The following is an 11,303-nucleotide window of genomic DNA, read 5'->3' on the forward strand; positions in this document are numbered from 1 at the left end:
TGTGTAGTGCTTAGTTGCCGACTGGGGTTAAACCATGACAGATATTAATATGAACCTGTACATTTACCTGTCTGGTTTTCTTCCCATTTGTTAATAGAGATGCCATTTTATTAGATCTTATTCATTAAGTTAAGATTATAGGAGTTACAGTGTTTTTGTGAAAAAGTCATACGGTAAAAGAATTTTTAGTCCTCTCAGGAAGAAATTTCAGTTCTTGCATTTTTATTTCTTAGACATAATTAAAAGTGGAAAAGAAGAAAAAAGTAAATAACTGCAATGAAACAAAACAGCAAGCATCACAACAAATTTTATATGCAAAGAATTCATCAACTAGCACAAAAATTTGCTGTCTTGCTGAGAATATGGTGGGGTTTTTGGTAGCTGGAAAAAAGAATTCATTCCATCTATTAAATCAAGTTCTTAAGAAATCCTAAACCCTTCATCACCTTGGTTGCCAGACTTCATAGAATAAAAAATATTACTTTTGTCTGAGACAGGAAGCCTGAAGAAGTTCTTTTTATGTTTTAACACTGAATTTATATACTGCTAACAAATTCTGCAGTGTGTTTTGTCTCATATATTGATGGAAATTTTTTTATGCTCTGCATACAAGAACTTTCAGTGATAATAAGCTGAAAAGTATCACTACATTTGGATTTTATATGTCATATAATTATATTAAATTTAATAGTTTAGCTGTTATATCTATAGTTTTGCAGAAATAAGTATTCAGAGTGGGAGCAAGAGCCATATTTTGACTTGCACTCTCCTAGAATTATATAAAATGTAATGAGATCTGGAAATAATAGAACCAGAACAAACCAATAAAAGGACTTTAGTAAGTAGAATTTTAGAAGATAGATTTACCTGAAGAAGAGCCACTCGAAAGGTTGTTACCATCTGAAATACAATTAAACTAGATTTACAAAAAGCTTTAACTTAAAAAGAAACAGGTTCAAAAATAAACAGACTATTAAGAAAAGAAGGTAGAATATCAAATTTCCACACATTTTAGAAGCAAATTCAGGTAGCTTGAATTCATATACAATATATGTAATCTGCAGAAGAATTGTTCTAAAAGTATATTGCCTTTTTATTTGGAAAATTTAAGAACTATTCCAATAAGAAGTACTTTGATAATTATTAAGTTTGTCGCATAGATCAATATATGTTTCCAATTCCAAGTTTTAAAGTTGGCTAATGTTTCAGACAGAAAACTAAAGTAGGTGTATCCAGACTAGCATATTGTTTCTCATGAAAAGGAACCTCTTCTAATTTCTTAGTGATAAATTCTTTGCTAGGAAATGCCAGTTTTGTTTGGAAGAAACTTATTGAAAAGTTGAAGAATTCATAATCTCCCTAGGAAGAATAGGCTTTATTCACTGGCACTTGTTTAGAGTATGACCTTAGAGAAGTTTCGTAGGTAGGGCCCACTTATTTCATGACTTCATGGGGAAGCACTCCTCAGACTACGTGTCTTTGCCAATTGCTTTCAGGTCTTTGAAATGCCCAACTTGCCTGGGTGCTATGCTCCTTAATATAGTCAAATAATAATGATAGGATTCTATGCCTGAGAGATAAGACACAGTGGTGGTAAACCCCCTTATTTTTATCTATAGATCTATTTTGTTTGCTTACCTTAAAAGGTCTACTCCATGTTGAATAAGATAAATAACAAAGCATATTCCTTATGACCAGTGTCCATCTGAAAGCTTCTCAAATCCATTTAAATATTTTTTTCTGCTATCTAGTAGAGTCCCTTTCATCTAAGCTTGAGATACCCTGATAGCTTTGAATTCTCCCTCTTCAAGGTTAAAATCTCTAATTCAATTTAGTAAGTGCACAGATGTGTTAAGTTCTCTGTGCTAGTTCTTATTATGAATAATAGAGACATATGTCTCTCTCTTCCATCAGAGAATGATGCAAAACTCACTGCCTTTATACTTTCCTGAGGATATGTATTATAATGTGGGATGACTTTGGAAAATCGTTATCCTAGCCTTCACGTTACCTCACAGAACCCACCTGTTCTAAATGTCCTGAAAAGAACAAATAGATAGGAGACCTGTTGAACAAAAATATAGGACTGAAAGAAACCTCCTGGATCTAGTTCAATCCACGAATCCTTTTCATACTCACTTCTCATACTTACTATGTATTTAAATAGCAAAAGGAAAATTTGCAGTCTCTGCATAGCCAGTGTATTTTCAGCTTGTGTTCCTTTTCCTGTCCAGTAAGCACAAGTCACCTGCACTAAAAGCTACTGAAAGCTGTGTCATTCCCTCTTTTTGGTTTGTAATCTCTTTAAGCAGAGATTGACTTTTTTTTATTGAATGTTTGTACAAGATATAGCACAATAGCTTTGTCATCCTAGCTGGGAGAGGCTGTAACGCAAACAGCTAATTACAGTGGCTAGAATCCAGGGAGGCTTCCTTTCTTATCTGAGCCCCAATAGTAGCTGTCATGAAGAAACAAAATATAGCCACCCCACTTGTATTTCTCTGTAAAGGAAAACTAAGAGAATTTATTTATCTTAATGGCTGTTCTGTTAATTAGGCAGTTAGGTATTTGTGGAGCACTGAAAGTAAAAGTACCAGAGGTCCTTCTGTCTTTTACTGTTAATGGCTGTTAGGCTATATTCCTTGGCTAAGAGTTCAACACTGTCTCAGTTCACCTAACATTCACTGTAATTTACCTTGGAGACAAATACACATATTGACACTGGGGTTGTCAGAACTATGCTGCTGGTTGGCTAGATGGAAACCTTTGTCCTCCTGGAAACAATTTTTCTTGACTAGCCCTGACTTATGATGAATTTGCTCCCAGTGGTGCAGGTAAAAATAAGACCCTGGACAAATTCCTCATTACATTTTAGGAAAAGTCAGGGGGTTACTATTGCTTATACGTGCCATGTTCTATGTGGCAAACTTTTATGCATCAAACGGTATACAATTTTTCATGACACTGTTGTTGTCCAGCCATGTTTAGAAAAAAATATATGCTTGCCTTTCCTTGAACTGCTATGCTTACTTATACAGCAAAGTGCTCTGCACAGAGGAAAACAAATACCGTTTTTTGAGTTAACTCTTTTACTTAAAGGAGAGGCCTGATTTGAATTTCAGTTGTGCTTGTTTTATTTGTACCTTCAGTGGATGCAGTGATCTCTACTCCTGAGATGTAACTCCATTGCTAGGACCAGGATAGAGCCAAACTTGGTGAAGTGTAAGCACCCTGAAGGATCTCCTTGCTTATCCAAAAACTATGCATTTATTGGATGTATAAGACATCCTCTCATTTCCTTTAGAGGAAGAAACCCAAGAAATTATTCCAGGGTGTCTTCAATAGGCTTATAGATTTTGAAGTGATAAAATGATAAGACAATCCTCAAATATCCCTTTTCTGCAGAATACAATTATGTGCTTAATCAAATAAGTCTCTGGGCTTTCTCCCATGAGGTAATGAACACGGTGTTTGGGAACCAGTATTAGCTTATAGGTTAGTACTTCTAGCTAGTCAAAATGTTTTGAAGTTAAATGAATAAAACTTATGTTAAAGTTACCTCATCTGACTTTAGCTATTTTAGCGTACATATTAATAGGAGTTTTGCTTTAGAAAGGACTGGAGTAAAAGTTAGAAAAAACACTTACAGGTCAGTAAAAAAGCAGCATGCTCTAGGTGGGGCAGAAGCTGAAGACAACTCAGAATTAAAATTCACAGAGTTTTTTCTCATCTTGTGCATGTGTGTACATTACAATCCCACAAATGGTCTACTTTGAGTAGAAAAATTATAGCTACGTTCTTCATATCAAAGTCAGTATCCTCAAATCTATGACTTTCTGTCAGTGTGAAATGGCTGCTGATTTCCTCTGTGTCCATTCTGTGTCATGATTGATTTTGATATTTTGCAGTTACTAGCTTTACAGATGCAAAATATTTGACAGCTTTGAAGAACAGAATCAGGTGCCAGGAGCAAATATTAATTTATGTCACCAGTTCCTTAAATTTCTGTAAAAATTCCTCATCAAATTGGTGGAGTGGATGAACATGCCAGCTTGGAATGTTTGACAGATTTGGGAATAAAGTTGGACACTTACATTCCCTTTCCTCAACAGATGATTTAAAAGCCATATTTATATACAGAAGTTGTAGTAGCTTAACACTTATAATAAAGAGTTCAATGAAGTCTGTACAAGACACTGTACAGGAATTCTTATCTTATTTTGGCTAACAACTGTTACTAGTAGACAAATTTAAATTATCGTTTAGCAGTGTTCACACAGGTTTTTTGCTAAACTGGTATAAAATCACATCTCTTCTTATTGTAGTTCTTTGTAGACAGTCTACAGAAAGCTCTATTTTTTTTCTTTTACAGTGAGTCTAACAGGAGTGAGTTCTCTTTTTCTAAAAGCGCCTTGCTAAATATCCATTATTTATGCATTATTTCAGTTGGAGTTGAAAATTTTATACAACTTTGTCAAATGATTAGATTCAGGAAAATTTATGAACAACATTTTTGGGAATAATTTTTTATCATTGTAGTGACAATCAAGCAAATGTTAGTGTCTTATCAGATGTGACAGAGAACAGTCCATAAGAAATGTTATAGTACGAGTAAAAACAATTTTTAGGGCTTATGTGGATCAAAACTTTTGATCTTAACACTTTTAGATGCTAAACAAATATCCTTTCACTTAAAAAGCAGGTATTTATGTCTTCAAGCATTTCACAGATAAAGTGAGGTGGGGTAAAGGTATTAAGTGTTTTTATCTTTAGGTATAGAAGTTAATTTCTGGAATTATAAAACATTTACATGATCTAAGAAAAGGCAACACAGAAAGCAAACAAACTTATTAGAAAAGACTTGAAGTAAGAATGAATAGAATATATCTGAATATATCAGAATATCTGAAATGAGACAAAATTTAGAAAGAGTGATTGAATGATGAATGGACACCTATAGAAGAAATCGCTTTCTGTAAGTCTTACTTTAACTGCACAAATAAATCCTCAGCTGGAAAAGAGGATGTTACCCAGTCATGGAATAAGTGCTTACAGAAGAAATTTCCTCACCTCTCTGAATATAATGACGGGACAGATATAGTATTAAATAAATTTTGTTAGAATTTTAAACAAAAAGATATGAAAAATGTTTTGGGATTTCCCCCCCCCCCCAAAAGGAAGAATTTAAAAAGAAAAAAGATTTTCCAAAATTTACCTATTTGATTATACAAACAATGGTCAGACTGACATAGACAACTGATGATAAATTCTTGCAAGGAAGAATAAAGGGAACAAAAGGATCAGCTGTAAGGATTTTTACACTGCTATTGTGAAACCAGTGTCTTCACTTTTCACATTACTGCCTATTCAGCTTTTTGCTGCATGTGAGATAGGAGCTCTTGAGCACCAGACTAGAAAAAATTCTATTTATGCTCAAATGTGGCCATCAAACTACTGGTAACATATTATATTTTTTTTTAATAATCTATTATTATAATAATCTGCCAAGCCCAATGCTGAATCAGAACGTAGCTGTGTTAGCCATCATAATGGCACATAACAAAAGACAGGATCCCAGTCCTAAAGAGTTTACAAACACTATTTAATTTCCTGCCTATCCAGAACAAAATGTAGTCTCTGAGCTCAACCTAGCAAATGTCAGTTGCCTTCCATAGGTCTTTAATTTGTTCAGAGGGCCCTCAGCTCTTTAACAGATTGGAATCCCTCTTTCTTTAGAGCCTTTGAAAACAGAATGCACTGTGTGTACAGCATGAAATGCTTTTTCTTACATTGTGTTAGATTTCAGTCATGAGCAGCACTGTGGTAAGTGATCTTTTTCAAAACTGTTGGCTGCAGCTCGCAGGATAGATGCTTTTAGAAAAAGAAAGGGTTTTTCAAAGTTACACTTGATAAATTTGATGTCAACTCTTAATAAATCAATTAGAGGAAGAATGATAGTATGGAAGAGTTATCTTATTTTCTAGGGTCAGGAAAATAACTAATCTTTTTGTGGCCTATTCACTTTTACTTCTTCTCTCCTGCAACCTGACTCGGTCATTTTTATTTGTTCTCATGTTGAAAAGACATTCTAGTATGAGAAAACTCAATCTAAGGAGCTCTGGAAAGAAATATCTCATGATCTGTGTACTTCTGGGTAGTAGATGTTAATGCAATCCGAAATCTTTTGTCTTTTGTCATTAGCTGTTGCTTATCTTGGTTGTTTGTCAGGGATGTATTGCACTTGTTATATGGCTGTAAAATAGAGAGGGTTATAGCCCTCTCTACTTTTATTCTCTAAATTGGTTGCTGGATTTGAAGGGATTTTGTTTCTTTGCCTTTTTTTTTCCTGAACCAGTACCTATTACTGTCCATTTTGTGTGTGTGATCTAATGAAAACAGAGCACCTGCTTTACCTGTTGATGTGTGTTCAAAATAGAGTAAGATGATGAAAAACTAACTTCCTCCTAGAGAATCTGCTGTTTGCCTTTCTTATGGTGGGAACATGACTTAGAAAGGATGTTTTTACTGGTAAACAATCCACCTTTTTTGTGACTTCTTTTATTGCTTATTGGTCTCTCTCTGCCTTTTCTAAATTTCAAGGCTTTTGTTTGTTTTAATTCAAACCCACCATTGGCCTATACACAACATCTTGCAGTTATTTCTGGATGTTTTGCACAGGTTGGCCTCCTTCTGGAGAATTCTTTCTGCCAAGAGGAGTTTTTGGCTATGTAGCATATTTTGTATCACCATTCTTCCCATCCTGCCCACATACATAAGTCGTCTGTGAAACCACAAGCAGCTAGGTAGGAGTAAGAGCAGCCATGTGCCTGCTCTAGTTTCTGCCAGTTTCTTGCATCTGGCTGTACCCACTAGCAGGAAAATAGTTCAAGTCACCTTTTTTTGCCTCCTTTTGCACATTGATCTTTCTCTATTATGTACTGAGCTTGGAGCCGCACCTATTCATTTTTCAAGAACTCTCAGCAAGGAAATCCCCTGTGTATGTCAGGCATAACTACTGTAAAACAAGAGAAGGCTGTTTTGACTAAGTGCTTTTTTTGCTGATGTCCTCTTTAGCGGCTTTTCACTTTAAAATACGGCAAGTGACAACACTTGAAAATGTACAGTGATGTATTGCAGATAGCAGAACAAAAAGCTCTTTTTCAGGACATGAAGCTCTTCCCCCCCCCCTCCCAATTGGTATTTTACCTTCTATTTTGTCAATAAAATCACATTAAGCATAGACCAGCTGAACAATTTTATTTATGTTATAAAATTGTTTTTTAAAACCAGGAAGTAAAGTGTTCAAAATTCACAAAATTATGGCATCCTGAAATAGAAACAGAATATGAGTGGGGTTTACTTAATGTAATTTTTACCATTTTTTTTTCTGATGCAATTTTATTATTTTTTCTGATACCCCTTAATGGGATTTTTACCATAACATTACTAGGGGAAAAAAAAAAGTTTTCTTGCTATCTCAAGAAAAATGAAAAATACTGCTGTATTGGTTATTCAAAAAAACCCTGCAAAACAGAATAAGAAAAGGAAGTACAAAAGCACAAGATTTTAAATATGCACTGTAAAGAATATTTACAAAGGCTCTTTTAAAAATGTGATGTTTGATGAACAATAATTAATTGCAGACTGCTAGTTTCCAGTAATGGGAATTTTCCTTTCCACAATCTTATATCTATTACCACTGTAGGGTTATACGGACATAAGTGGAAAGACTTTGGCCCATCCGGAGTGATTCAGTCAGAGCTCTTTCTCCACGCTTAATGAAAATAGTATTTTTTAGTATCCCAATTAGTTATAGAAGTAAATAGCAATTTTTAAAAATGTGAATGATTTGGCAATATTATGGGGGGGACTTTTTGTTTATGTATTTTTTGATAGTCACAGAGCTTTGAGTGAGGTCCTATGCATTTTGTCCAGAAGATACAGTGCAGAAAGTTTAGATTATTAAGAACGGGAAAGACTGTTTTTATCAGAAGGAACCTGGTAATGCTGTTATATGCACAGCTACAGGCCTGCTCCTTACAATCTTCTCAACACAACTAGTGGAAAAATTAATACAGCATGTCATCACTTCAGGTAGTACCTAGTGCTTACATTGGGAAAGTTCTCCCCTTGCTTCTCGCAGTGAAGATCGTACTGGTCTTTGTCTCCTATCTAGAGAAAGCTGAAGTGTTGATTTAACAATCAGAAAACTTAGGTTCCAGGTCCCTTTATCATACTAACATTAAAGATTATTACACTGTGAAAAGGTATTTTCCAGCTGTTGCTGAAGCAGCCAGGGGAGAGTGTTAATGCTCACTGTTAGAGCATGCTGTGCTTTACTAAGAGCTTGTACAAATGTGGATGTGTTCTGGGAAATCTTGTAGTAAGAGCAGATTACGTGAGTGCAGATGCAAAGCAGAAGGATCATGTGCTGTTGCTGCACAGAGTGAAGGTCAGCAAAAGAGCGCACATTCTGCAGATAGTGGGACAGAAAGCTACACTGTCTAGCTGTATAAAAAGTGGACTTTTGTTTTGTGTAGAGTTTTCTGATTTTGACAATACTTATGTTCCAGAGTGGAATGAAAACAAAAACTTTTCCTGTATATCCAAAAAACCCCACATCCTTCAAGCCACTCTAAATACTTCAATTTGATAAAATCAGGATGTTTAATTATGTTTTAACTTTTTTTTAATGTTTTATATTTTCTAGTCTAATCTAATCAAACCTTCCACCAACTATTTTTTCTTTGGAAAGGAAAATAGCAATATTCAATTTTGAATAGGTTAAGGTGAAATATTTGGGCTATATCATAATGCTTCTTTTGCAGTTTCATGTTCATAATCAATTTTTATCAAGGGTAATGCACTTCTGTGAAATGTTTTACTTTTAATGAATTTATATTTCCTAGGAGTACTCACAATATCCATGCTGTTAGTACTACCAAAGATCTGATTGATTATCTTGCCAACTTTATAACAGCTTTGCTACATTTAACTTCTTATTGTTTTGAGTTCTGTCTTAAATAAGTCAGGCAATGGGGATTGCATCATTTCTTTGGTATCATTATTGCCCAGGCTAATTACTCTCCCAGCTAAGAGTAGAGGTAAGCACAGAACTTTCAATGAGTAACTTACGATTTACAAGTTTGGATGGCAATATTGGCTTGCACTTCTCGGGAGATGCCACATTCTCTTCATCTGTTACATACTCAAAGTTAATAATAAACATCATTGCTACTCCCTCTTGATTTTTTACTGGAATTATGTGGGTGTTGCAAATGAAGGTAGATCCTGCAGATGGAGGAAAAAAAGAAAGAAATACATAAATGAAAGGAAACCACTATTTTTTCACTCCAGTAATTCCAGTTACACCAACAGATAGTGAAGAATATTTTTTTGAATTTAATGACTGAACATCAAACACACTATTCTTTAATTTAAACAGGAACAGTTTCTTAGAAAGAAATACATATTTTGATAATTTATTAGATTATTACCTCTTCCAAAAGATCTCTCCTTAAAAATGTCAGTTTTACTTTTTGTTTTTTATTCACTGGAAGTACCTGTATAGACAGACTTGCGTATGGAGACATTTAGCACCAAAAGTAACAATGCGAACACAGTTCCAACCACAACACTAGCAAAGAAAGCAGAACCCCATTCTTCTAAACGTCAAACATTCTTCAAGCTTTTGATTCTATTACAACAGGATGAATCATGCATTAAATATTTATAGGTGTAAAAATATCACTATTCTTATTTTAGCTCTCAATCTTTTGGGGGCTGTATAATGTTGTTTAGGTTTGTGTTAAAACTGATATTTGTTATCTGATCCTATGGGATTTTATATTCTATCACAAAAAACTTCTAAACTGGTAATAATTTTCAATAATTTTCAGAAGTATTTGACTTAACTGTTATATACAATTTGAAGTATGAATTTAAAAGTACACTAGTTTTCATATATATGGAGCATACCCAGCTTATACTGAAATGAACAGAAGGTGTAATTTCTCAACACCTCTGGTACTCAGGGTGTTTTTGTTCAAATGCCTAATTACAGATTTAAAGAATTCTTTGTGTTAATTCTTCCAGGATAACTCTTAAGAAGTTTCATTTGTCAAGGTCGTTAGTTTTGATTTAATTCCTTCTAGCAACATATAATGGTTCCAAAAATAATGTGATTGCTGTAAGCAATACAATAACGTGCTAAAAGCTTCATGCAAACACAACTGTGAGATGGTGTCTTTCCATGATAACTAGGGACTGGTTTAATGTACATCATCTGCAATTTATGCATTCCAATGCAGTAATCACTGAAACTTGACAGGGTGTGCAATTTGACAAAAATGGATCCTGATCTGCGTTACACAAGAATAATTTTTTTTTTTTTTTGCCATTGAGGAGAGAGATAGTAAAGATTTATATCATTATAAACAAGATCAGATTCTGGCCTCTCATATTTAATGTAGTACTTGCTATAATGTGGTATATATGGCAGTTTGAGCTATGTATAAAATTGACATGCTGGCCTTTCAAGTTTTGCAGCTGTACATTCAATCCATTTAATAAAACAGTTAAGCTGTGGCACTTGCCACAGTTGCCATGGTTACAAGCTCAATGACTTTAGTAAACAGAAAATAAGCAATTTAAGACTGTTCCATTAGAGCTAAAAATAGAAGTGCCGCAGGCCAAGCATTGCAACATAGACTGGTTAAATGGAGGGTCTGAAGAGAATTTAGAAATAATCTTTGTGGTTTTTGCTAACTAATAAAAATACATATTGAGTTTAAACAGTCAAAATGATATTTATTGATTTGCTTGGAAGGAAATACTTAATATTTCATGATATAGACCATGTTTTGACATGCAGATTTATAGGTTGGGCAGATATCCCCCAATCGGACACCTTTAACACAAAGGACTGGAGGTGGGGCTAGGCTGAGGTGTGCATGGCTTTGAAGAACACTGAACTCCAGTGGATCAAATGTTTATCAGTTTTTGCAAACAAAGATGACAAGGAGCCTCAGACTTCTCTAAAAACTTTCCTGCTTTTGAAGGCAAGGGTGTTTCAGCTTTTGAAATTCTTCCCACAGTGCTAAGTAATGACACTATCTCCCGTTTATGTAGAACATTCCGCCCTCAAGCATTTACAAACCTCATTTGTACTGGAGCTAGGGATTCGCATCTCTGGGGAAATGCAGAAACTGTTTAACAGTCCACAGCTTAAGAACGTGGCAAAAAGAGCACAGGGTTAAAAATTTAAGCTGTATGTAGAAATATTTTGGGAACAAAAAATGGGA

At 34.6% G+C, this 11,303-nt stretch overlaps 1 protein-coding gene across 1 annotated transcript in view; it reads right to left on the bottom strand.

Moving 5' to 3' along the window:
• Window positions 1-11,303, bottom strand: part of KCNH7 (potassium voltage-gated channel, subfamily H (eag-related), member 7) — a 245,497-nt gene that overhangs the window by 89,811 nt on the left and 144,383 nt on the right. The window contains exon 3 of the mRNA XM_009325389.1: window positions 9,132-9,291. Within this exon, the coding sequence (XP_009323664.1) occupies window positions 9,132-9,291 (160 nt within the window). The remainder of the gene's footprint in view (window positions 1-9,131; window positions 9,292-11,303) is intronic.

This window comes from Pygoscelis adeliae, unplaced genomic scaffold, assembly GCF_000699105.1.
Source record: "Pygoscelis adeliae isolate BGI_AS28 unplaced genomic scaffold, ASM69910v1 Scaffold106, whole genome shotgun sequence".
NCBI lineage: Eukaryota > Metazoa > Chordata > Aves > Sphenisciformes > Spheniscidae > Pygoscelis > Pygoscelis adeliae.